At 41.5% G+C, this 27,731-nt stretch overlaps 1 protein-coding gene across 2 annotated transcripts; it reads right to left on the reverse strand.

The window, feature by feature from the left end:
* Positions 1 to 16,957: 16,957 nt before the first annotated feature.
* CCDC190 (coiled-coil domain containing 190) lies at positions 16,958 to 25,164 on the reverse strand. 2 transcript variants are annotated; one of them, XM_004002715.5, is made up of 4 exons: positions 25,099 to 25,164; positions 23,109 to 23,307; positions 18,515 to 18,638; positions 16,958 to 18,006 (listed from the first exon to the last, which is right to left on the reverse strand). In XM_004002715.5, exons 2-4 carry the CDS (start codon positions 23,302 to 23,304, stop codon positions 17,427 to 17,429), a joined length of 900 nt encoding a protein of 299 aa, XP_004002764.2. In that variant the 5' UTR covers positions 23,305 to 23,307; positions 25,099 to 25,164; the 3' UTR covers positions 16,958 to 17,426. The 2 variants fall into 2 exon arrangements, with proteins under 2 accessions (XP_004002764.2, XP_012040645.1); XM_012185255.4 differs by having other exon boundaries at positions 18,515 to 18,641.
* Between the last annotated feature and the right edge of the window lie 2,567 nt (positions 25,165 to 27,731).

Raw genomic sequence — 27,731 nt, forward strand, 5'->3', positions numbered from 1 at the left:
GGGGAGAAGGCGATAGACAGTAAATAAATGAAAGTAAAGAGATAATCTGGTTTTCAACTTCACCAGATGCTGGGCCTTCTTTCAGCTATCTGGAGCTTAAACTATGGAAGATATTGCCTGTCATGATGTTCATTAAAGACATTTGACGATTTTTGGACAAAAGTGCACCTAAACATTTTGTCAGAGGAAAATCCCATGTACAGAGGAGCCTGGTAGGCTGCATGGAGTCCATGCAGTAGTAGGTAGGTCCATTCAGTTCAGTTCAGTCGCTCAGTTGTGTCCGACTCTTTGCAACCCCATGAATCGCAGCACGCCAGGTCTCCCTGTCCATCACCATCTCCCGGAGTTCACTCAGACTCACGTCCATCGAGTCCATGATGCCATCCAGCCATCTCATCCTCGGTCGTCCTCTTCTCCTCCTGCCCCCAATCCCTCCCAGCATCAGAGTCTTTTCCAATGAGTTAACTCATCACATGAGGTGGCCAAAGTACTGGAGTTCCAGCTTCAGCATCATTCCTTCCAAAGAAATCCCAGGGCTGATCTCCTTCAGAATGGATTTGTTGGATCTTTTGCAGTCCAAGGGACTCTCAAGAGTCTTCTCCAACACCACAGTTCAAAAGCATCAATTTTTTGGCGCTCAGCCTTCTTCACAGTCCAACTCTCACATCCATACATGACCACAGGAAAAACCATAGCCTTGACTAGATGGACCATAGTCAGCAAAGTAATGTCTCTGCTTTTGAATATACTATCTAGGTTGCTCATAACTTTTCTTCCAAGGACTAAGTGTCTTCTAATTTCATGGCTTCGTCACTATCTGCAGTGATTTTGGAGCCCCCCAAAATAAAGTCTGACACTGTTTCCACTGTTTCCCCATCTATTTCCCATGAAGTGATGGGACCGGATGCCATGATCTTCGTTTTCTGAATGTTGAGCTTTAAGCCAATTTTTTCGCGCTCCTCTTTCACTTTCATCAAGAGGCTTTTTAGTTCCTCTTCACTTTCTGCCATAAGGGTGGTGTCATCTACATATCTGAGGTTATTGATATTTCTCCCGGCAATCTTGATTCCAGCTTGTGCTTCTTCCAGTCCAGCGTTTCTCATGATGTACTCTGCATAGAAGTTAAATAAGCAGGGTGACAATATACAGCCTTGACGTCCTCCTTTTGCTATTTGGAACCAGTCCGTTGTTCCATGTCCAGTCCTAACTGTTGCTTCCTGACCTGCATACAGATTTCTCAAGAGGCAGGTTAGGTAGTCTGGTATTCCCATCTCTTTCAGAATTTTCCATAGTTTATTGTGATCCACACAGTCAAAGGCTTTGGCATAGGCAGTAAAGCAGAAATAGATGTTTTTCTGGAACTGTCTTGCTTTTCCATGATCCAGCGGATGTTGGCAATTTGCTCTCTGGTTCCTCTGCCTTTTCTAAAACCAGCTTGAACATCAGGGAGTTCATGGTTCAAGTATTGCTGAAGCCTGGCTTGGAGGATTTTGAGCATTACTTTACTAGCATGTGAGATGAGTGCAATTGTGCGGTAGTTTGAGCATTCTTTGGCATTGCCTTTCTTTGGAATTGGAATGAAAATTGACCTTTCCCAGTCCTGTGGCCACTGCTGTTTTCCATATTTGCTGGCATATTGAGTGCAGCGCTTTCACAGCATCATTTTTCAGGATTTGAAACAGCTCAACTGGAATTCCATCACCTCCACTAGCTTTGTTCATAGTGATGCTTTCTAAAGCCCACTTGACTTCAGATTCTAAGATGTCTGGCTCTAGATTAGTGATCATATCATGATTATCTGGGTCATGAAGATCTTTTTTGTACAGTTCTTCTGTGTATTCTTGCCACCTCTTCTTAATGTCTTCTGCTTCTGTTAGGTCCATACCATTTCTGTCCTTTATCGAGCCCATCTTTGCATGAAATGTTCCCTTGATATCTCTAATATTCTTAAAGAGATCTCTAGTCTTTCCCATTCTGTTCTTTTCCTCTATTTCTTTGCATTGATCGCTAAAGAAGGCTTTCTTATCTCTTCTTGCTATTCTTTGGAACTCTGCATTCAGATGCTTATATCCTTCCTTTTCTCCTTTGCTTTTTGCCTCTCTTCTTCAAAAAGCTATTTGTAAGGCCTCCCCAGACAGCCATTTTGCTTTTTGGCATTTCTTTTCCATGGGGATGGTCTTGATCCCTGTCTCCTGTGCAATGTCACAAACCTCATTCCATAGTTCATCAGGCACTCTATCTATCAGATCTAGTCCCTTAAATCTATTTCTCACTTCCACTGTGTAATCATAAGGGATTTGATTTAGGTCATACCTGAATGGTCTAGTGGTTTTCCCTACTTTCTTCAATTTGAGTCTGAATTTGGTAATAATGAGCTCATAATCTGAGCCACAGTCAGCTCTTGGTCTTGTTTTTGTCGACTGTATAGAGCTTCTCCATCTTTGGCTGCATAGAATATAATCAACCTGATTTTGGTGTTGACCATCTGATGATGTCCATGTGTAGAGTCTTCTCTTGTGTTGTTGGAAGAGAGTGTTTGCTATGACCAGTGCATTTTCTTGGCAAAATGACAGAACGTGATCCACTGGAGAAGGGAATGGCAAGCCACTTCAGTATTCTTGCCTTGAGAACGCCATGAACACTATGAAAAGACAAAATGATAGGATACAAAAAAGAGGAACTCCCCAGGTCAGTAGGTGCCCAATATGCTACTGGAAATCAGTGGAGAAATAACTCCAGAAAGAGTAAACGGATGGAGCCAAAGCAAAAACAATACCCAGTTGTGGATGCGACTGGTGATAGAAGCAAGATCTGATGCTGTAAAGAGCAATATTGCATAGGAACCTGGAATGTCAGTCCATGAATCAAGGCAAATTGGAAGTGGTCAAACAAGAGATGGCAAGGGTGAACGTCGACATTCTAGGATTCAGCGAACTAAAATGGACTGGAATGGGTGAATTTAACTCAGATGACTGTTATATCTACTACCGCAGGCAGGAATTCCTTAGAAGAAATGGAGTAGCCATCATGGTCAACAAGAGAGTCCGAAATGCGGTACTTGGATGCAATCTCAAAAACGACAGAATGATCTCTATTCGTCTCCAAGGCAAACCTTTCAATATCACAGTTATCCAAGTCTATGCCTCAACCAGTAATGCTGAAGAAGCTGAAGTTGAACGGTTTTATGAAGACCTACAAGACCTTTTAGAACTAATACCCAACAAAGATGTCCTTTTCATTATAGCGGACTGGAATGCAAAAGTAGGTAGTCAAGAAACACCTGGAGTAACAGGCAAATTTGGCCTTGGAGTACGGAATGAAGCAGGGAAAAGACTAATAGAGTTTTGCCAAGAGAATGCACTGGTCATAGCAAACACCATCTTCCAACAGCACAAGAGAAGACTACACATGGACATCACCAGATGGTCAACACCGAAATCAGGTTGATTATATTCTTTGTAGCAAAGACAGAGAAGCTCTATACAGTCAGCAAAAACAAGACCAGGAGCTGACAGTGGCTCAGATCATGAACTCCTTATTGTCAAATTCAGACTTAAATTGAAGAAAGTAGGGAAAACCACTAGACAATTCAGGTATGGCCTAAATCAAATCCCTTCTGATTATACAGTGGAAGTGAGAAATAGATACAAGGGACTAGATCTGATAGACAGAGTGCCTGATGAACTATGGACAGAGGTTCAGGACATTGCACAGGAGACAGGGATCAAGGCCATCCCCTTGGAAAAGAAATACAAAAGAGCTAAATGGCTGTCTGAGTAGGTCTTACAAATAGCTGTGAAAAGAAGTGAAAAGCAAAGGAGAAAAGGAAAGATATAAGCATCTGAATGTAGAGATGGTATGGATCTAACAGAAGCAGAAGATATTAAGAAGAGGTGGCAAGAATACACAGAAGAACTGTACAAAAAAGATCTTCATGACCCAGATAATCACGATGGTGTGATTACTCACCTAGAGCCAGACATCCTGGAATGTGAAGTCAAGTGGGCCTTAGGAAGCATCACTATGAACATCATCATAGCTATGATTAAAAATTAATAGAATAATTACTTTCTTATTGTTTGGATCCCCTGCCAGAGTAAATGCTCCAAGAGGGAATGTTTTATATGTACATTTCCCATGTTCTCAACACCTGGGACAGGGACTTAAGATAGAATACACAATAAATATGCATTGAATGAATGATCAAATAAAGGTAAGCTCGGTGTTAACCAAAAGTCATTTCCCCTTAAGAGATTAGCTATTTTTTTAAGAATTAAATGCTTCTCATCCTAGAGCCACTCACTTAGATCAAAGCTCTAAGTGTTTAATAAATACTGCTGTTTTGAAGGCGCTGAGGATGGAGCACAGAAAAAAAACTAAGACAGGACAACCTTCTGCAAAAAAATGCTTATAACAAGAAAAAACTCATTTTTAACCTACAGAAACTATTATTTTAACTTTGTCACAGAGCTTGCTTCAGGTAAGCGTTCTCATTTTTTGCTCTTTTGGCTCTTGTAGAGGTATATGATAAAGTCATCAATGGCAAGTAGGAGGGCAGAGAGCGGCTGTGTTTTCTTGACAAATTAGACTATCAGATGTCCTTAATTAGATTCAATTCACAGGCATGAATACATAGCCAGGAAATTGGCCATCCATGCACTGATCATGCCTTGCTTTCTGTTCTCTGGAACAAAAGGACAACACCTGTCACTTAATTGTGGTCAATTCAAAGGCCTTTGATTGTGTGGATCACAATAAACAGTGGAAAATTCTGAAAGAGATGGGAATACCAGACCACCTGACATGCCTCTTGAGAAACTTGTATGCAGGTCAGGAAGCAACAGTTAGGACTGGACATGGAACAATGGACTGGTTCCAAATAGCAAAAGGAGTACGTCAAGGCTGTATATTGACACCCTGCTTATTTAACTTATATGCGGAGTACATCATGAGAAATGCTGGGCTGGAAGAAGCACAAGCTGGAATCAAGATTGCCGGGAGAAATATCAATAACTTCAGATATGCAGATGACACCACCCTTATGGCAGAAAGTGAAGAGGAACTCAAAAGCCTCTTGATGAAAGTGAAAGAGGAGAGTGAAAAAGTTGGCTTAAAGCTCAACATTCAGAAAACAAATATCATTGCATCTGGTCCCATCACTTCATGGGAAATAGATGGGGAAACAGTGGAAACAGTGTCAGACTTTATTTTTGGGGGCTCCAAAATCACTGCAGATGGTGATTGCAGCCATGAAATTAAAAGACGCTTACTCCTTGGAAGAAAAGTCATGATCAACCTAGATAGCATATTGAAAAGCAGAGACATTACTGTGCCAGCAAAGGTCTGTCTAGTCAAGGCTATGGTTTTTCCAGTGGTCATGTATGGATGTGAGATTTGGACTGTGAAGAAAGCTGAGCGCCGAAGAATTGATGCTTTTGAACTGTGGTGTTGGAGAAGACTCTTGAGAGTCCCTTGGACTGCAAGGAGATCCAACCAGTCCATTCTGAAGGAGATCAGCCTTGGGATTTCTTTGGAGGGAATGATGCTGAAGCTGAAACTCCAGTAACTTTGGCTACCTCATGCGAGAGTTGACTCATTGGAAAAGACTCTGATGCTGGGAGGGATTGGAGGCAGGAGGAGAAGGGTATGGCTGAGGATGAGATGGCTGGATGGCATCACGGACTCGATAGACGTGAGTCTGAGTGAACTCTGGGAGTTGGTGACGGACAGGGAGGCCCGGCATGCTGTGATTCATGGGGTTGCAAAGAGTCGGACATGACTGAGCGACTGAACTGAACTGAACTGAAGATATTTATTGGAGGAATGAATGAATTCACAAACAATAGGACAATGGATGTTTCATTCCTTGGCTTGCAACCACCATATCACAAATATTATCTTAGCTGTGTAATTGGAATGCTTAATAAGTCCCCTTAATTATATTAAAACTGATAAAATATTAGTAAGGTTATAAAATGAGAGAGAGAGAGAGAAACGATTGGAAGAAAGGGAGTGATTTCACTGGAGCTTCTGTGGCTCTAGTCAAATGGCTAGATCTGTGGCTGTGATCTAGAACCTAGGCATGGAGAGGCTCCCACTGACCAGGGTGAGGTTTTGCCTCTTAACAGGTTCTGTGCTCAGACACATTATTATATGTGGCCCTCAGTTTCTTCTTGTTGACAGACAATCTCTACTGGACCTGTGTCCACTAACTGATTCTTCTCCCTCAAAATTTTCTCTTATTCTTAATCTTTGCTAGAGATTGAGAGGAGAGCTAACAATCTCCCGCACCTCCAACTTACCATGATTCCCATCAAGACAGCATCTCATGCACAAGCCTGCTCAGCAGATTCAGGTGAACTTAGCCTCCCGCAGTCTTAGATTTCCAGTGGCCTAGGTGCTCCCAGGATGAGGTGAAGAGTATGCTTTCTGCGTATTCCCAGTCCTGGGAAATGGCATCATCTTTCTGACAGACATGCAACCCAGGAACCTGAATCCCTCTCAGATCCCATCTTACCTTCTGCCTTCAGACCTAATCAGTCACCAGGTCCTCTTAAAATATTTTACCTCGTTAACAGTTTTCAAATCTACCCCTTTACTTTATCTTCACTCAGTCAGTCAGTCAGTTCACTCACTCAGTCACATCCAACTCTGCAACTCCATGCACTGCAGCACGCCAGGCCTCCCTGTCCATCACCAACTCCCAGAGTTTACTCAGACTCATGTCCATTGAGTCGGTGATGCCATCCGACCACCTCATCCTCTTGTCCCCTTCTCCTCCTGCCCCCAGTCCCTCCCAGCATCAGGGTCTTTTCCAGTGAGTCAGCTCTTCACATCAGGTGGCCAAAGTATTGGAGTTTTAGCTTCAACGTCAGTCCTTCCAATGAATATTCAGGACTGATTTCCTTTAGGATGGACTTGTTTGATATTCTTGCAGTCCAAGGGACGCTCAAGAGTCTTCTCCAACACCACAGTTCAAAAGCATCAGTTCTTCAGTGCTCAGCTTTCTTTATAGTCCAACTCTCACATCCATACATGATTACTGGAAAAACCATAGCCTTGACTAGATGGACCTTTGCTAGCAAAGTAATGTCTCTGCTTTTTAATATGCTGTCTAGTTTGGTCATAACTTTTCTTCCAAGGAGTAAGTGCCTTTTTATTTCATGGCCACAGTCACCATCTTCAGTGATTTTGGAGCCCCCCAAAATAAAGTCTGTCACTGTTTCCACTGTTTCCCCTTCTATTTTCCATGAAGTGATGGGACCAGATGCCATGATCTTAGTTTCTTGAATGTTGGGTTTCAACCCAACTTTTTCACTCTCCTCTTTCACTTTCATTAAGAGACTTTAGTTCTTCTTCACTTTCTGCCATAAGGGTGGTATCATTTGCATATCTTCATTATCTTCCCTTATTTAATCCCTCCAATTGACCATGCCATATCTTTTTATCCAGTGATCCTAGTCCTGTCTGCACAAATTCCGTCTCTCCATTGTGGCCAGAAAGATGTATCTAAAATAAAGATGGCTACAGTCTTTCTTTAAAATTCACAAACTAGCCCGACCCAGAAAAACCCACACTCCTTAGCATGGTATGTAAGTAGATTTGTTCATTTTATGCCTGTTATCCTGGCTTATTTATGAGTAGCATCCTTTTTTACTCTCAAAAGTATTCCAACTTGGATGGTAAATTATATAGTCACCTTAACTATAAAGCCCTTTGTGAAAATCCGATTGCTATCTACTTCTCCAGCTCCATTTCCTGTTCACCTCTCCCTCTGTGTGCAGCAAGATGATGACAAGCAATTCAAGGAACCACATCCAGCTATGACAGTGTGTAGAGGGTGAAAGTAATTCTTTTCTCTGTGTTGATTTCTTGAGAATAAGAATACTTTCCCCAGAAGCCATGGTTGACTTCTCTTCATGTGTAATTGGCAAGCATTGAGTCACATGCCCTTTCCTGAATGAGTCACTGGCAAGCAGAATAAAATTGCCTTCATTAGTTTTGTTTGATTAGTGATGGTAGAACAGGTGTTAGGAAATAGACAACAGTTGTGACTGAAACATCAATTTTAATTGAATTTGTCTTTGGGTCTATTTAATTCCACTAGACAAAAACTCCTCGAGGCCAAGGACTGTACTAGAGCTCCTCAAATAGTGCTTCACATTAGTAATTCTTATTACTGTCATTGTTATTGGACTTTTGGATGGAAGTGGAGAAGGCAATAGGAACCCACTCCAGTACTCTTGTCCGGAAAATCCCATGGGCAGAGGAGCTTGGTGGGCTGCAGTCCATGGGGTCGCTGAGAGTCGGACATGACTGAGTGACTTCACTTTCACTTTTCACTTTCATGCATTGGAGAAGGAAATGGCAACCCACTCCAGTGTTCTTGCCTGGAGAATCCTAGGGGCAGGGGAGCCTGGTGGGCAGCTGTCTATGGGGTCACACAGAGTCGGACACGACTGAAGCGACTTAGCAGTAGCAGCAGCAAGAAAGGTTCTATAATGTAGTGGGGAAAACAGGGGCTTTGGATCTTGATAGTAGTAGCCTCAGTCTCCCACTTCGTACTTTTCCATGCAGGATCCAGATGCATTCAGATCTCTAAACTTCAGATTTTTCCTGTGTTAAATGAAGCAAATATTGCCCTTGAATAACACATATAATACATATAAAGCAACTGAACAACCACAAATATTTCCTCACTTCTTATTATGTCTGTCATTTTACCCCATGAATTTTTGTAAAGCTGTTGCCACATTTGTGTGTTTATATATACACATGTGTGAGTGTGTGTATATGAGTACTTTGGCAACTTGTGAAGAAAACGCCCTCTAAGAAAAATGACATTCCTGATATTGCCTTCTGGACTTTGTAAGATTTTAGCTGACTACTTGAACTTTATGAGATAAAAAGTTCATCTTATTCTAATTTCTAGTCCAAGAGATTGTCTCTGAGAGGTGCTTAGTGAATCATCATATTCCCTGAAGATGATTATGGACAAAATTTTCATGATCATCTCATTTAGGGAAATTCAGCATGACAATTTCCCTGTAGACATTCTTTATAACCTTAGGATATTCAAGATATAGAGAGTTTCCATAGTAGAGAAATTTATTTTCCTTTTCAACCCAAATTTCTCCAAACTTGTTTTTAGCTTAGATTTTTTTTCCCTATAGCACCTTAGCAACATCTCTTGGAATACCCTTTGGGAAATAAGCACATAACTAATCTCTTTGCTCTCAAGGTGACTTGATAGGACCTGCTATCTTGGCCACTAGGGAGGGTCATTTGTTTACAACAGGGTGAACAAGCTTTCAACTGTAAACCAACATCAATGGTAGGAAGTCACTGAAAAGGAGTGCAGTCATTTTCTCATGATTTGAAGAACTCTGACTAAGGTTGAACTGGTTAATCCCTAAAGCCTTTACATCTCCAATATCCTACAGAAAAACTCCAAGATGACTAAGATAAACAAGATAACCAGGCTTTTTTATTTTTTAGAGATATTTAGGATGAAATGGTAAAGAAGGAGTGCACTGTAGAACTCGTCAACCTAGAGATTCTGAATACTCTGAACCAGATTTCAGAGAGGAAATTCTCCTGAATATGAATTACTCCTGAATACGAATAAGGTTAGGTATGGATAAATGATCATTCTTTGTTTTCATTAATGAAGGAATATCCATAGGGAATTGGTTGTTACAACAGGAGAAAAAAGCCACTCGTTTTATTGCTGCTCAAATAATTACAAGTCTTAATTTTAGAACTGAGTTTCCTGGACTTCCTGGGAAGTCCAGTAGTTAAGACTCCACACTTTCATTACAAGGGTCAAAAGTTCCATCCCTGGGCAGGGCACTAAGATCCCACATATGGCACAGTGCAGCCAAAAAGAAAAAGAATTGAGGTCTGTGTTCTGCTTTTAATGCAGGGACTTATTTGTGAGAGCTGGACCATAAAGAAGGCAGAGCACTGAAGAACTGATGCTTTCCAACTGTGGTGCTGAAGAAGACTCTTAGTTCCTTGGACAGCAAGGAGATCACAGGAAATCAACCCTGAACACTCATTGGAAGGACTGAGGCTGCAGCTGCAGCTACAATCCTTTGGCCACATGATGTGAAAAGCAGACTTATTGGAAAAGACCGTGAGGTTGGGAAAGATTGAAGGCCAAAGGCAGAGGATACGGTGGTTGGATGGCATCACTGATTCAATGGACATGAACTTGGGTAAATTCTGGAAGATGATGAGGGGTAGGGAAGCCTGGCATGCTGTAGTCCCTGGGGTTGCGAAGAGTTGGACATTAACTTGCTAGTATCTTTTCTTCATTACCTTTGTGTCTTCTTCTATATGTTAAATGCCTCTTAATCCATATTTTAAAAATCTAATATTCCTTTAATTTTAAGACCCAAATTATATTTAGTTTTCCTTTTATTTTCAGATGGACCTGGATGAGTACACTGCTGAAAAATTGTACCAAATTCGCTGGAACTTGAAAAACATATTACAGCAACTGTGCAAATCTAGGCTGGAAATGGAGCTGCCTGAAACATGATCATCTCCTGCTCACATCCCGGGAATTGCTACATTATGGATGTGAGCACTGGCGGTGAGCCACCATCAGAGACCATGAGGGCACCTTCCTTTCATAGCTAGTTTTTGAGGAAACTACTCAAAAACTGTGTGAGTTTGTACTCTCTAAAGAAAAGGAGGGAAACCCTTTAAGGGAGGGAGGGGACATGGTTATGCTTATGGCTGATTCTTATTGATATATGACAAAAGTCTACTGCAATTCTACTCCCGGGCATATATCCAGAGAAAATTCTACTTCAAAAAGATACATGGAAGCAACCTAAGTGTTCAGTGACAGATGAATTGATAAAGAAGATGTGGTTTATATACACAATGGGATATTATTCAGCCATTAAAAAAGAATGAAATATCCATGTTACATGTATCTTTTTGAAGTAGCATTTTCTCGGGTATATGCCCAGGATTGGAATTGCAGGATGATATTATTTTAAGGTTATTAAATAAAAGATCAGATAGACTTTTGTAAAATATGTATAAGCATTCATATAAGAATGATATTTTTTTAAAGGGTTTCCCTCCTTTTCTTTAGAGAGTACAAACTCACACAGTTTTTGAGTAGTTTCCACATGTAAAATAGATAACCAATGGGAATTTACTCAGGGAACACAAACAGGGGCTCTGTGACAGGCTGAAGGGTAGGGTGCAGAGGGAGGTGGAAGGGAGGTTTGGGAGGGAGGGGACATGGGTATGCCTATGGCTGATTCTTATTGATGTACGACAGAAAATCACAAAATTCTGTAAAGCAATTTTCCTTCAACTCAAAAATTTTAAAGAAAAGAAAAGAAAGAAATAATGCCACTTGCAGCAACACAGATGAGCCTAGAGATTATCATAATAAGTGAAATAAGTCAGAGAAAGATAAATATCATATGATAGCATTTGTTTGTAGAATATAAAAATAAAATGATACAAAGGAACTTATTTATTGGGTTGGCCAAAAAGTTTGTTTGAGTTTTTCAGTACTTGCTTACAAGAAAAGGAATGAACTTTTTGGCCAACCCAATACAAACTAGAAATAGATTCCCATAGAAAACAAATTTATGATTACCAAAGGGAAAAGTGGGGGATAAAATAGGAGTTTGGAATTAATATAAACTTACTACTATAAATAAAATAGGTAAATAACAAAGACCTACTATATAGCACAGAGAACTACGCTCAATGTCTTGTAATCTATGATGGCAAAGAATCTGAAAAAGAATATATATATATATATATATATATATATGTATATATATGTGTGTGTGTGTGTATAAATGAATCACTTTGTTGCACACTTCAAACTAACACATTATACATTAACTATACTTCAATTAGAAAAAATTATCCATGTGAAAAGATCAAAATAATTATTGCAATCATTAATCATTCTCTTTATTCTATCCTGTTTGCTGGAGCTCAAGCTAAGAAGGAACTAGGCGGAGGACTCAGTGATGGCTCTGCAGGCAAATATTTATCTGCTTCTGCTGCTCTTACCACCACTGTGAGATATTTCAGTCAGTTTGGCAGTTCTAGTTTTGGGCTTTGCTTTTCAACACATTGCCCGTGACCTTAGTCTCACTCCTTGTGCCTTGTTACGAACAAATAGCTCTGAGCAAAAGTGTTCAAAAATCTCCCAGTCATGAATTACATAATTAAATAGGCTTCCCTGGTGGCTCAGACGGTAAAGAATCCACCTGCAGTGTGAGAGACCTGTGTTTGATCCCTGGGTTGGGAAGATCCCCAGAGAAGGCAATGGCAATCCACTCCAGTGTTCTTGCCTGGAGAATCCCATGGACAGAGGAGCCTGACAGGCTACAGTCCATGGGGTTGCAAAGAGTCGGACATGACTGACTTTTACTTATACAGTTTGCATATATTTTTTCCTTATCACACAGTTTTGGAATGATATTTTACTACTAATAATTTTGAGTTGAGGAAGTTTGTGCCAGTATTGGTTTTGACTCCAAACAACATGTATTAAATTGTTTGAAGTCTGTGTATATTTACTATGTATTTTCCTTTTACCAAAAATGCTTCTTTATTACCAGTTTCACGGTACATTTTTAATGGAATTAAGCTTGAACACTTCAAAGTAACTGACCTAATTGAACACTTCAAACAATCATTTACAGTTTCTAATTGATTAATGCCTACTATTAGGACACAGAGCAGCAACACATGGCTGACAACAAATGTGGGAAGTTGGGAAAACTGAGGTATAGTTCATATTACATATAATTAGGTAAAATCAAGCCACATTTGAGATGAGGACCATGAGATAAATACCTGTGTTACTTATACAGCCTCATTTTATTGTGCTTCAGACATTGCATTTTTACAAATTGAAGTTTGTGTCAACCCTACGTTGAGCAAGTTTATTATCCCCTGTTAAGCAAGTCATTTGCTTACTTCCTGTCTGTGACAAATTTTGTCAATTCTCATAATATTTCAAACTATTTCATTATTATTGTACAGATTATGGTAGTCTGTTGTGATCTTTGACGTTGCTATTCCAACAGTCTTGACATTTTTTAGTAATAAAATATTTTAAGATTAAGGCATGTACTTTTTTAAAAGACAAAATGCTATTGTACAGGTAATAGACTGTGAATAGTATAAATGTAACTTTTATATATACTGCTGCTGCTGCTGCTGCCAAGCCACTTCAGTTGTGTCTGACTCTATGTGACCCCACAGATGGCTGCCCACCAGGCTCCCCGTCCCTGGGATTCTCCAGGAAAGAACACTGGAGTGGGTTGCCGTTTCCCTCTCCAATGCATGAAAGTGAAAAGTGAAAGTGAAGTTGCTCAGTCGTGTCCGACTCTTAGCGACCCCATGGACTGCAGCCCACCAGGCTTCTCTGTTCATGGGATTTTCCAGGCAAGAGTACTGGAGTGGGGTGCCATTGCCTTCTCCATTTATATGTACTAGGAAACCAAAAAATTCATGTGACTCACTTTATTTTGATATTTGATTTATTGTGGTAGCTTGGAACCAAAACTGAAATATATCTGAGGTGTGACTCTAGTACAGTAAGTCCCCTACATGCAAATGAGAGCACATTCTGAGAGCACATTCCTAAGTCCAGTTTATTCGTAAGCCTAACAGAGTTAGCCTAGGTACCCATATAATACATCAGCTATATAGTACTATCCTGTAATAGGCTTATAATACTTTTCACAGAAATAATATATAAAAACAAACACACACACACAAAACAAACATTTTTAATCTTACAGCCCAATACTCTTGTACAGTCCAACAGCTGGCATACAGGGGCTGGCATCGAGTGAACAGGCAAAAAGACTCACTGATTGGAGGAGGAAGAAGAGGTGGGAGATGGGAGAGCTGAAGGATCGTCAGCAGTAGGAGACAGAGGGCAAGCTGTAATGTCACTCACGCCTGAGGTTCTGGTTCCTTGCTGGGATGAGATGAACATTCACACCTACATCTTTGAAAGCTTGCAACTTCAAAGTTCGTGTGTAAGGGCTTACTGTAAATGTTTCTTAGTGCAATGCCTCTCCATGCAGAGAAAACTGAGAAATCTGTCTGGTGAGGAATTCTCCCAGCAACTGCTATCAACTTTGTTTAATACCATCTCAATCTGCGCCAATAACATCCAGTCCTTTCAGTTTTAAAAGTTTTATTTCTGGTAAATACACTTTCCTCCACAGTCAGGTACTATTGTTTATAACCTTTGCCTGGTTTAAAGTCTTCCTTCTCCAGCCCTGTGGAGCTCCTGCTCTGCTGCAGCTTGCCTCAGGCTCCCCTCTCTCAATTCTTTTGCCCCAGTCCCTCAGGGATGAGGATGCGGTGAGGGAAGGCATTGGCTCAGGCAACAGTTCACACATCTGGGACTCCCCTCTTGAGGGCAGTGGTTCCTTGCTGTGCTGGCTGTTGTTGGTGAGGTGGGGTTGTTGACTTCTGGTTAGACTGGACCTAGGCTTCCATTGCCCTAGTGCTTTTGGTGCTGAGGCAAAACACTCTCAAATATGATCCCCTGGGCTTTGCCTTCAGGGCTGTCTCACCTTCAGAGGAGCTAGTCTCTCCAGTGTTACTGGTAGCAACTTACCCTATTGTACCCCACACTGAAGATTGTGGGAACCTTCAGAGTCCCTCCCCATCAGCTGTCTTCAGAACCTTGGGACCCTGGATGAGAGGCTGAGACACTACCTCTGAGAGTTCCCGATGCCTCAGCTCCCAGGCGAAAAGTGAATTCCCTCTCCGCTGGATGGACTCAGGTAACAATGTGAAAGCACACTTTATAAACCATTTGTAACTTCCTTAGGCTTCCCAGGTGGTGCTAGTGGCAAACAGCCTGATTGTCAATGAGGGAGACATAAGACTCAGGTTCGACCCCAGGGTTGGGAAGATCCCCTGGAGGAGGGCATGGCAACCCACTCCAGTATTCTCGCCTGGAGAATCCCCTGGACAGAAAAGCCTGGTAGGATACAGTCTTTGGGGTCACAAAGAGTTGGACACTATTGAAGCAACTTAGCAGCAACAGCTAGACTTCCTCATGGGGGAGTAAATGGAGAAGACATTATCTCTCCTTAATACATCTCTGAATAAATGAATGCATGTTAAAAAAAAAAGTCATGTTCCCTTAAAATGGAAGCATGAATTTTCGTTTTACCATTTCTTTCTAATTTTTATTGTTAAACATTGTAATTTATAGGTTTGAGACATATTTTGTAGCTGAAAATGAGGGCATAAGGCTTTGGGCATTGGGTTTGTGCCCCCTTCTCTTTGAGAGAGAAGGACAGTACAGGAGAGCAGTATTCTGGTCTTTGTTCCTCATTCACATTCTGTTATTGTGAACCTCAGGGTTTTTTGTCTGTAAAATGGGAGAAATTATCTCATTGACTTCTTACTTGAGAGGGTTTTACAGAGATTTAATGCAACAGTATGTAGGTTGGGGTCTTTGAACGGCCCCCTCATTTGGATTGTGACAACCCCTAAAGTATCTCTAGGCATTTTCAGATGTCTTTTGGGAGCACACCTATCACTAGGTGAGACCTCTGGAATGAATGAATGAATGACTTTAAGCTGATTGGGTGAGAGCCATCCTGGGTCTCTGCCTGGTTTGAAAAGATTAAGGATTTACGCTGTTCTATAGAATTTAATGAGTCAGACAACAAGATCTTTTGCAGCTGCTTTCCCTGTGGTTGTGTTGAGTTTTATCAATAAAAGTATTGTATCCTTCATACTAAAGAAGGAAAATACATTAGGCCAGTGAAATGATAAGAATAAAATCCTTATGGGAATCCTTGTAAAGTAATTAACCTCCAATTAAAATAAATAAATTTATTAAAAAATATCCTGTATCGAACCTAGACTGTACTTACACATTATGATTAAAATGTATAATAAAATATTATACATTATGATTAAAATACATATAAAATTTGATTAAAGCACAGCATTCTTCCAGAAAAAAAAAATAAAAATTAACATTGGAAAAAAAAGAATAAAATCAGCATATGTAGAAGATTTGGTGGTGCTAGTAGCAAAGAGTTCGCCTGCAATACAGGAGACACAGAAGATGGGGGTTTGATCCCTGGGTCAGGAAAATCCCATGGAGAAGGAAATGGCAACCCACTCCAGTATTCTTGCCTGGGAAATCCCTGCAAGGAGGAGCCTGCAGGCCATGGGGTCGCAAAGAGTTGGATAGGACCGAAGCAACTGAGCAGAAGATTTGTAAACACACAATTTTGTTTCAATTAATGAAATCTAAACTGAAATAGAATGTAAAAAATTTTGGAGGTAGAGCTACCAGCAAATCTAGGTCCATCAGATATATGAAGAAATACAAGCAGGGTAACAAGGAGGAACAAGCAAAATGCTTATTTCCCAAATTCATGAGACTGAGGTTTACTTGGAACAGGGGTAGTTAATCAAGTGGAGGAGAGGGCTGGGCTCTGCCTAAGTCCTTGCTGCCTTGGTAACGGCCCTGTCCTGAAGTTATGGTCAGCACAGAGAAAAGAGCCTTTCAGAAGTGGGATAAATCATGTTGAGAACTCCACCCCTGTGGAGGGTGCTTGTAATGGAGATAGACAAGGAGAAAGAACACAGTAATGGGCTTGGAAGTTTGCACAGGAGGTTCTCCACGTCTGGAGTTCCTAACCCTGTCAGCCCAGACATGGCCAGTGTAAATAAATCAGGTATTCATCAGTCAGTTCTGTTGCTCCTGTCCTGCCTTCTCCCATTGTTTTGCTACTTGGAAGAAAATGTTAGAGGGGGCACATTTCTTACAAATTGTTAATTATTTTTTTTATTAGGATCCAAAAAGGATGATAAGAGCAGGTTGAAAGTGGGAATGAGGAAACCAAAATGGAACTATTTGGAAATAAAAGAAATAAGGAAAGGGATTCAAAAAACAACACAGAGCTGTGTGGGAGAGAAAGTTTTATTTATAGACTGTATTATGTACATATTTTCAATTAACCTCCTAGCCTTACCTTTACATGTGAAACTAAAACAAACAGAAGAGCTATGCCATTTTGCCAGCAGGTGGCACCGTAAGAACCTCCTATAAGAAAAGGGTGGCAAATGTTAGCAGGACGCTTAATATTTTACCTTTCAGAAGTCTAGGCATCAAAGTAGATTCATATTTTTGGTAACGTTAGCAATATGCGTATATTGCTTTAAATGGCTTCAGAAGATTCATCTCTCCACTTTCATCCTAGAATTGCTCATTTAGTGAGACATTATACTCCCATTATAAAAGGGAAAAAAGACTAAGGTTAAAATAAAATCTATATCTATATCTATATATTTGTATTGTTTGCTACAGTTGCTAAAGTAATTATGACACACGATACTATGTGGATATAGTGGATGATTAAAGATGAAGTAACTTAGATGGTCACCCTGTTCTCACATCCCTTTTCTGCCCTGGACTGTGAGGATTCCTTGTGCCCGAAGATCTCTGCAATGCTGAGCAATCTCTCAGACTCTGGGGGGGTCCGGTGCCGGAGGTAGTGAGCTTTTCTGGCCTTTTCAAACAACTCCAAGTAGGTTGATGTTTGGGGCTTATCTTTGAAGTCTCCTCCACCTTCCATGGGATCCAGGGGGGTTTGTTTTGCAATGGTGTGGTCTGGCCTTGTGTGGGCATCATTTGATCTGGTCTCATCACTGTGCGCCGGTTCACCGTCACCAGCTGGGCCGGAACTGGGGCCTCCGTCTACAGTGTGGGTGGAGACGTCTTGATTTTGACAGAGAAGAGAGATGGTCTCGTTGGAGCCTTTTCCTTTTGGTGGATTTATAGACTCTTTCTCTTGGGCTTGCAGCTTCTCTTCTATGAAGTGGGAAGTTCGGTTATTTTGAGATAGTGACTGCCGTTTGCTTTTCATGGGGTCCTTGGGACCAATGTGATGGAAAGGAGGCATCTGGGACTTGGTTTTGGATCTTCCTTGGGTCGTATTTGTTGTCAGTGTGCTGGGAAAGGAGATAAGAAAAAAGTTCTCTCAAAACTGATGAAGAGCTAATATTTAGCATTTTCAAATTATTAGACCCTGGCTCCTTTTTCTGTGATATTAACTGAGATAATAGCGTGGGTGAACAGAAGATGAAGGGTGAGAATGGATGGTAACAATGTGAGGAAATGATTTTTCTTTTTGGGGTAAACTTTTTATTTTTATGTTGGAGATTGGATGATAGCCGTTTAACAGTGTTGTGATGGCTTCAGGTGTGCAGCAAAGCCACGCAGCCATGCATACACACGTGTCCATGCTCCCCCAGACTCCACTCCCTTCCAGCCTGCCACATAACACTGAGCAGAGTTCCCTGTGCTATACAGGAGGTCTTTGTTGGTTATCTGTTTTAAATGCAGCATTTTTCTTAAGAAGGAAAGGGCAGCGCATTCTCAGGGGGAGGATGGTTTAAAGAGGTCAGTTGAAAGAAGGACTCAATGGCATATGCATTAGTTTAGTAAGCATCTTCTTACCTAGCTTTGCTAGCCTGCAGAGCTCTGTGCTTCGGCCCTCCCTGTGATGAGAGCGTGAGAACATCTTCTGGTCTCTTCTGACTTCCATTCCCAAAGTAAGAGCAGAGCTTTTTCTTGATGATATCTGCTTTGAGTTAATTAATAGGTGCTATGAGTTCAAATGTGGGTTTCCCAGGTGGCTGTAGTGGTAAAGAACTTGCCTGCCAATGCAGGATATGTAAGAGACACAGATTTGATCCCTGGGTCAGGAAGATCCACTGGAGAAGGGCATGACAACCCTCTCCAGTATTCCTCCCTGCAGAATCCCATGGACAGAGGATCCTGGCGTGCTATAGTCCATAGGGTCGGGCATGACTGAAGTGAGTTAGCACACACATACACAAGTTGAACTATATCCTCCCCAAATGTCATATGTAGAAGTCATAATCCTCAGCACCTCAGAATGTAACCTTTACAGAGAAAATTAAGGCCTTTACAGAGATGATTAAGATGAGGCCGTTAGGGGGAGCTGTTGACCAATATGACTGGTGTCATTATCATAAGGAGAAATTAGGATATAGAGACACAGTTTGAGGGAAGGTGAAGGGAAGAGACACAGGGAGAAGATGGCCACATACAAACCAAAGAGAGAGGCCTGGAACAGAGCCTTCTTTTCCAGCCTTCAGAAGGCACCACTCTGCCAGTACCTTAGTTTTGGACTATAGACCTCCAGAACTCTGAGGATACATGTCTGTTGTTTAAGCCACCTAGTTAATGGCAACTTGGTAGGGTAGCCCTAAAAAACTAACACAGTAAGAGAAGAAGGAAAAGAATGCCTGGACCTGGTTCTCTGGGCAGAGAAACCATATGAATATCACTGGATCACATTACTCAACAGGCTGCTCTGGCATGAGGAATGGAAACAGAAAAACCTAAGGTGGTTCTCCAGTGTTTACCTAGAATATGTTATAGAGGATTTTGAAACACTGAGGTCAGAGGTTTAAACTGGCTGGGACCATGGGGGTTTTGTCTGAATGTTTTACTTGGCAAGCATGATGTTCTCAAGTCAAAATGACTGGGTGTGAGCCATATACAAAGCTGGGGTCCTGCTGTTACATCCGCCTCAACTGTGTGACCTCCTACCCACTGAGCCAAGAGCTGCAACTGCTGGCCGTGAGTAAGCGGGGTTTTCTGTCTTTGAGTTAGTGTTTCAGAATCTTGTTGTCATAGCTGCTCTAGAGGACCTGGTTTGTTTTCAAGACATCTCATGAGCTGGTCACTTGGAGTGGAAAGTCTTGCACTCGTTTCCTCTAAGGAAAGTGAGTTCCCTAAACCAACACTGGGGTTGGTAGGCACCAGGCAAAGGAAATATGACCAGATAAAGGGCCTCTAATTTGTATTAAACTCCTAATATTCTTTCATCTAATAACTTCTTGGTGAGGTAGTCAAGGCAAGAGACCGTCCTTTTGGGGTCCCTCTTCTTCCGTTGTCTTGAGAGTGTTTCTGTGTGTGTGTGTTCCCATCTAGCTATCCAGTTTAACAGGAATGTTTGGGTGCCTACTTTGTGCTAGAGAGTATATTCTTGACTCTGGTTTTCTTTACCCTGGACATATAATTAATCATAAAGCTCTGACAATTCTGCATTCTAAATATCTTAAAATGCTGGCCCCCTTAAGATGCAATCGCACTTTCCAAACATCTGAATATACTCATTTTTTTCCCCCACCTAACTAATGCCCTAGTTTAGGCCTTTAAACCCTGGTCTGAATTCTGGAATCCTTCTACCTTAAAGTTTTCTGCCAGAGTGATCCTTATCTCATTTGGACATGTAATCTCCCCATTTCCAAACCCCATAGGGTGAAGTCTAAACTCTTCTGTAAGATCTGTGGAGCTATTCATGATTGGAGACCTTGCCTGCTCCGCTTTGCCTCTAAATATTACACCTGCCCCTTCCGGTCACCCCTTACACCCTCCAGTACTGAGTAGCTTGTAGCAAGTCATTCTCATGTATGTACATTTGTACACACTGTTCTTAGCGTGTGCAGAAACATTCCATGTCTTCTCATGACAAACTGCCCACCACCCCTCCTCCACTCATCTTCATCCTCTTACTCCTCTAAGATTCTGTTCATACCCTCCGTCTTTTGGGACATCTCGCCTGAGCCCCTTTGATAGACATGGGAACCTTCCCACGCTTCTGTTCTACTTTGGAAACAATGAATTTAGCAGTTAGTATTTTCTGATATAATCTTTTGTGGACATAGTTACCTTCTAGTCCACATGTGAGCATCTTGAGGGCACAGACCATGCTTTTCATATTTGCATTCTTGCCTCTATTGGAGTTGCTGTAACAGTGATTTGTAAAGTTTGGCCCATGAATCACCTGTCCCCGAGTAATCTGCCTTAGTGTCAACTCAGTTAAAAATGTGGACATTGAGCCCAATTCCTAACCTACTGATGCAAATCTGTCTAGATGAGGACTGGGAATATGTACTTGAAGCAATCCACCAACAAGCGTATAGTTGAAACTCAGTAACAAGGTCATTAAAATGAATCATGGGAATGTATTGCCTAATACAGTGCCTGATAAATGCTGAGACTTAATTCATATTGCTTTCTTCCTTTTTCTCTAGTCTTACGGGCAAGGAGTCTGAGACACAGAGAGGATGTGACTTTCTAAAGTACATAGAGACTGAGACCCCTGAATTGAAGCTTTCTGCCTTCTGCCCAGACTCTTTTCATACCCCTTATCTGTCAGACAAACTCTCTAGTCAACAAAGACAGCCACCTATCTCAAACATTATCTTTTGAACACCACTTTGAGAATAAGTATCTTGTCTTCAATATTCTTTTTGAGAAATGAAGTGGGATTCAGACAAATGGTTTCTGAGATTCCTTTCCATTCTGTGAGCTCTCATCCTTAGTTTGGTTTAACCATTTATTACAGACAGGGAGGTTTAAACCAGAGGAGTTCAGTTACTTGCTCAGTTACTCCTCTTTAGAACCCAAAGCTGGAGGTTGGAAATAAATCCTAGGCTAGACCTCTGGATAATACTCTTGGCCCTTGTGTCCATATATCAGCTGTGGGAGACCTAAATGATTTTACATTGAATTGTTATACCTGACTTTCTTCTAGAACATGCTATATCATTTTCAGGGCTCCTGCCCCTGCCTTAAGTAAGAAGGGATTATAGTTTGAAGAGCTGAGATAGATAGATCCATTCTATGCTGTATATTAAAATATGATCATTTTATTATGGGAAAAATAAAAATAGTTTCTATAAATTGTATAACTATGGCAACTTTCAACAAAACTGTAGAAGAGTTTTAATCCTGTAACAATCTTTTACTGATTGATAACAGCAAACAGTTACATGGCACTTATTTTGTATTTAGGTACTGTTTCAAATGCTCACTGTATCCTCAAATGACTCCATGAGGTAAGAAACATCAATTACATTTTATGTTGGAGAAAACTGAGGCAGAGGCAGGTCCAGTAAGCTGCTCAAGGTCTCACTGCTGGTAAGTGATAGAGTCAGGATTCCAACCCTGACAGTGTGGGTCCAAAGTCTGTGTTCTCAGCCACCACAGTTTAATGGATAAAGATGCAATCACTGAGTAGGCAATTTTATTTCCTTATTTTTTTTACTGAATGGTGTAGACAGCTTTGGAAGGTCTGAGATTCTGGATACCATTGTGTAGCCCTTTCTTCTGTGAAGATCAATAGCTTACTAACTAGAAATTGGCGTTTGAAGTTAGTAGTGTTAATCTTGTTATAATTACTAAACTGTAAGGTCTATGTTCATTGGATAGTCTTCTAAGTAACGTGTACATTTGGAAAGGATTATTCATTGGCAACAGAAGGTTTTATGGGAGGGAATTATTATAAAGAATGTGAACTCGCAGCTTCTGGGTAAAGACCCCTCTTTGGGGAAATGACAGAAATACTTGCTCTTTGGCTTAAGAAGACAATGAAATCATAGTACCAATACACAACAATTGTTTTTGCAAAATTTTCTTATCTAAGCAAAATCTGCAAGCTCTAGTGACGATACACTTCAGAATACAAGAAGGATAAGTTGAGAAATTCACTTTCTGCAGAAGAAAGGAAGACCTGACTCTCAGACTGATGTGTTGGAAATAGCCAAGTGCTCTTTGCTCAGCCGTAGCAGAGGTCAGCCACTGTTACACACACTCTCTGGTCACTAATCCCAGGGAATTTTTTTGTTTTTACTTCCTTTTCATAAGATGACTTGCACATTAATAGTTACTCAGTGAATGTTTGCTGACCAGGCATAGAAAAGAAGTGAAACCAAATCAATCCAGATATAAGAAAGTAGAACACTAAAGCTTTAAGCCAGAGAGAGCCATTGGAAAGATTGGAGCCTGAGCAGTGTTAGCTCAGGAAGGTTTGCATGCGTACTGCTCCAGGGAGCTGTATCATTGAGGGAGAGAAAGGTGGGCAGCCTAAAATCCAAGTTGAGATCAAAAGTCCTCTTACTGAGTGTCCAGTCTCTGAAAGGGCCCTCATCACCAAGTAGGGGGTATTACTCTTGCCTCAGCCAAACGATGGCTAGCTGTCCTGCTCTGCCTCTCCCCATCCTGGAAGCCTTACCTTGCTGCAGCCTCTGCAGTTCTTTCTGGAGCTGTCTCTGCTCCCTGGTCAGTGACTTCACGTGATACAGGCAGATATCCTCTAGTCTCTGCAGTCTTTGGCTGAGTCTGGCTTCAGCCTGCTTTGCACTTTTCCTCTCCAGATCAAAGTGCTTATGCAGTGGTCCCCTGACCATATGCCTCTCCATTCTCTTCATGATCTAGAGGCAATAGAACAAGATTCTCTCAGGCACTGTGTCAGACCTGATAAAGTGAAATGGGGACCCTGACCCTGGCTTTTAATTGGAAGATCAGTGTTTGAATCCTGAGTCTTTCTAAATACAAAGCTGTGCAGTCAGATTAAGTTACACTATTAGAAAACTTTCCCCTGTCAACTAAAAAATTACTCACAGCCTTAAAGTTGAGAGTTATGTTTTATTCAGTGGGAATTTTTAGAACTTCAAGCCTGGGAGGCAGCATTTCAAGTAACCCTGAGAAAACTGCTTCGAAGAGGAGGTGCTGTATAACTATATATATTCTAATATATCGTTAGGGTACATAGGAGTTTGCAACAAAGGTCAGGTGGTGGGAACAAAAGATGACTGTTAATAAAAGAAAATCAGATATCTCAAGTTAAAGAATTTAGTGCTTTTCTTTGTATGGGAAGATTCAAGAGCCTGGACTCACTGAAATCATTCCTTTACCCTGCACCTCAGCTATCTGGGGCTAGTATCCTGTGTTTTCATGTTCTGAGTTTCCCCAGGGCTCACTGTGTGGAGTGACTGCAATCTGATAGCTGCTAGATAGCAGATATTTTTTCCTTCCTGAGTTCCCTCAGGGCTAACCAGCTCAGTAGAGGCGGTGACTGCAATTTCTGATAACTGGCAATCTTTGTTTACTGATATGGCAGATAATATTTCATTTATCAGACCTACAGTAACATGATTTTCCAGTGTGACATGGAAGTATCTAGGGCAAAGTCATTTCTCTGAGCTTCAGTCTCCTTGCCAATAAGAGAGTGATAGATTACAGGTTCTGTATAAAACCCCCAATCAGGTTGCTATAAAGATCAAGTGAAAAGTACATGAATAAATTTTAGGGCAAAAATTATAAAAACAGTTTACAGATATAAGCCATTATTCACCCTATGAGATAAGTTCCTTGTACTGTTCTTTAAAGACTCCCCCAAAGCCTGCTTAGGGCCCTGGACAGGATCTAGGGACTTAGGACAGAGCCATTCTGGAGCCCCTTCAATTCATTAATTTATGTACATGAGGGTCCATGCGGCCTGTAATCCTACCGTGTGCCAGGTGCTATGCTGGGGGCTGAGGGTAGTGGTGAATGAGACACAGTTCCTGCTTTCAAAGAACTTTCAGATTTACAACTCTGGAGTCTAATGTTGTTGTATAGCTGCTAAGTCATGTTTGACTCTGTGACACCATGGACTGTAACCTGCTAGGCTCGTCTGTCCATGGCATTCTCCAGGAAAGAACACTGGAGTGGGTTGCCGTTTCTTTATTTCAGGGGATCTTCCTGACTCAGGGATCAAACCTACGTCTCTTGTGTCTCCTGCATTGGCAGGCAGATTCTTTACCACTGAGTCATTTGGAGTCAAATGGTACATGCCAAATCTGAACAATCAGTATTTCAAAAGGTGGGGAGAGTGGGATCTGTTGGCTACAAAACAGTACGGGCATCCAGAACAAGTAGACTGGGTAGCTGAAAGGAGCCCATCTTCCTCCTCGGACTGTGTTGTGCTAAGAGGCAGGAACACATCTTTCCTCCTCTTTGCTTCCTTTTCAATATGCATTTCAGAGCTAGATACACAATATGCACCCAGGATACAAATGGATTACTCTTAATAAAGCTTTGTTGATAATAATAGAGGAAAAAGCTTAGCATTACAAGGGAGGATAAGGTCAGGACACAGGAGAGAAATTTTTAAGACAGCTAGCTTTTAGTCTAAAGTGTAGACTAAACTTTTATTAAAGAACATAGTGAGTAGCACTTACCTACAAATCCAGGGTTCTCACTGTGAGAATGCTGCCTGCTTCTTTTGCTATGCCTGGCTGAACTTTGAAAATGAGCTTGTCTTTCTTCAATAAATTTAGGAGCTTGGTGTTGGGGAGGTGCGGAGGTTAGAGGGAACTTTGGAGAGGGTTGTGGGGAGAATGTTGAACACACTTGAAAGCACTCTTCCATGCCACCTCCCTCATTAGGAATGCTAAGTCCCTGAATGTGGGCACCGATCCCAGAGCTTGAAATAGCTCCATGAGTTAAGGGAGCCTGCCAGCCTCCAGCCCTCCCCTAGATGGGCCCACAGAGCTCCTTCTCGGCTGTATCCATGGGAGCCAAGAATGAAACCAAGGAGTGTCTTACTGTGTTCTCAGAGTCTCTCTCTCTCTCTCTCTCCCCACCCCCTTCCACTCTTTTCCTTCTTCTTTGACCGTATTATTCCCCACCTCCCTCACAGTGTCCAGTTCTTACTTCTTGGAAACCAGATCAGGTTCTAAGAAGGCATTCTGGTTGGTTTTTTTTTTTTTTTTTTTTTTGTGGTCAGATTGTATACATTTTGTGCAGTAGAGTAATTTGTTTATTTTGTATTATCACATTCTGTACTGACTTTCTCCAGGCTTCTAACCATGTATGTACTTCAGTGCTTATTTAAGGTTTTCAGAGTTGTCACAACAGATAAGGAAACTGAAACTTAAATCAACATTTGCTATCATATATTGGACTCTGTGATAGAAGGCCAGCTGAACTATTGATTGTGGGACAAGATATTAAGTGGGATTCTTACTGTTGCCTTAAGGCTTCGTCTGAAAACGAGAGGCATTAATGTGCTACAGTCTAAAGAGAATTGCCAACACCGGGACCTATTAATTCCCCCCGAGCATACTGAGAGGCAGCTAAACAGACCCTATTACCCACAGTCATCACCTAGCAAACAAGCTATTATAAGGAGATTACTGGCAAAATGGAGAGGGAAATCTGTTATTCTCTCTGTAGGAGGTAATGCCTTTCCCATTTCTTCCCATGAGGTAATTCTCTCACCTCCAGAATTTAAATGAATGGAATGGAGTTCCAGGAGATGGGGTTCCAGAAAATGTCATTACACTTCATGGCAAATAGATGGGGAAACAGTGGAAATAGTGACAGATTTTTTTGGGAAGGCTTCAAAATCACTGCAGATGGTAACTGAAGCCATGAAGTTAAAAGATGCTTGCTCCTTGGAAGAAAAGTTATGACCTACCTAGACGGCTTATTAAAAAGCAGAGACATTACTTTGCCAACAAAGGTCTGTCTAGTCAAAGCTATGGTTTTTCTAGTAGTCATGTATGGATGTGAGAGTTGGACTATGAAGAAAGCTGAGCACTAAAGAATTGATGCTTTTGAACTATGGTATTGGAGAAGACTCTTGAGAGTCCCTTGGACTGCAAGGAGATCCAACCAATCCACCCTAAAGGAGATCAGTCCTGAATATTCATTGGAAGGACTGATGCTGAAGCTGAAACTCGAATACTTTGGCCACCTGATTGGAGAACTGACTCAATTGAAAAGACCCTAATGCTGGGAAAGATTAAAGGTGGGAGGAGAAGGGGACAACAGAGGATGAGATGGTTGGATGGCATCATTGACTCAATGGACATGAGTTTGAGTAAAGTCCAGGAGTTGGTGATGGACAGGGAGGCCTGACGTGCTGCAGACCATGGGGTTGCAAAAAGTTGGACGTGTCTGAGTGACTGAACTGAACTGAACACAAGAAGAGACTGACACCTCCTTCCCCAGCTGGAAACTTGGTGAATTGCAGAACCACAGATCAGCCCCCACCCCAACCATCTGTTGCCACCAGAGCTGATAGTGAGGGATTCTTAGAAAACCTTGGTTACTTCATGTCATCTTGAGAGAAAGAGCTGAGAAAGGAAGGCATGCAGAAATAATTCAAGAATGAACATTAGTGTGGGAGCCTGCAGAAAGAATAATGGCCAAGCCCACCCTAGTTCCTGTTGGCCCTTCGAGTGTGTCAAAGAGGACTTTAGCATTTCCTTGCTTCATGTGAAGGAGCACAGAGGTTGTGTAAGGGAGCAGAAACCATGGCATTGCTCTTGGAAGACACTAGGTCAGATAAGATAGTCCTTTACTCAGAGCAGGCATAGAATCACAGGCAGGGCAAGGGGGAGTAGTGACAGAAGGAATCTGTTTAAAGGAGATTTTTCACTCATAAAAATATCAGTAAATAAGGATGTCATGGTCATCAGTGATTGCAGCTCTCCTGTGTGGGCTGGTGAGCCCTTGGGGCTCTTGGAAAGGAGAAAAATAGCTGCAATCTCACAACCATTAGACTGCAGCCAGTCCCTACAGCGAGCCCTAAGGGAGCTCAGGATGTGAAACAACACAGGATCCTGGCCCAGGAGAGCTGAGAAGGAATGATTTCAGTGAGCCCAGACTCTTGCATCTTCCCATACATAGAAAAGTGCTAAATTCCTTAATTTGGGATATCTGGTTTTCTTTCATTAACAATAATCTTTCGGTGTTCAGACGACCTGCCTTTTGTTATAAAATATCCGTGTAACCTGGTTCTTCCCCTTGCCTCCTCAGAGGAGATCTCTCAGACTCACTTGAGATGCTGTCTCGTGGGTTTGAA

Source organism: Ovis aries, chromosome 1 (genome assembly GCF_016772045.2).
Source record: "Ovis aries strain OAR_USU_Benz2616 breed Rambouillet chromosome 1, ARS-UI_Ramb_v3.0, whole genome shotgun sequence".
Classification (NCBI taxonomy): Eukaryota; Metazoa; Chordata; class Mammalia; order Artiodactyla; family Bovidae; genus Ovis; species Ovis aries.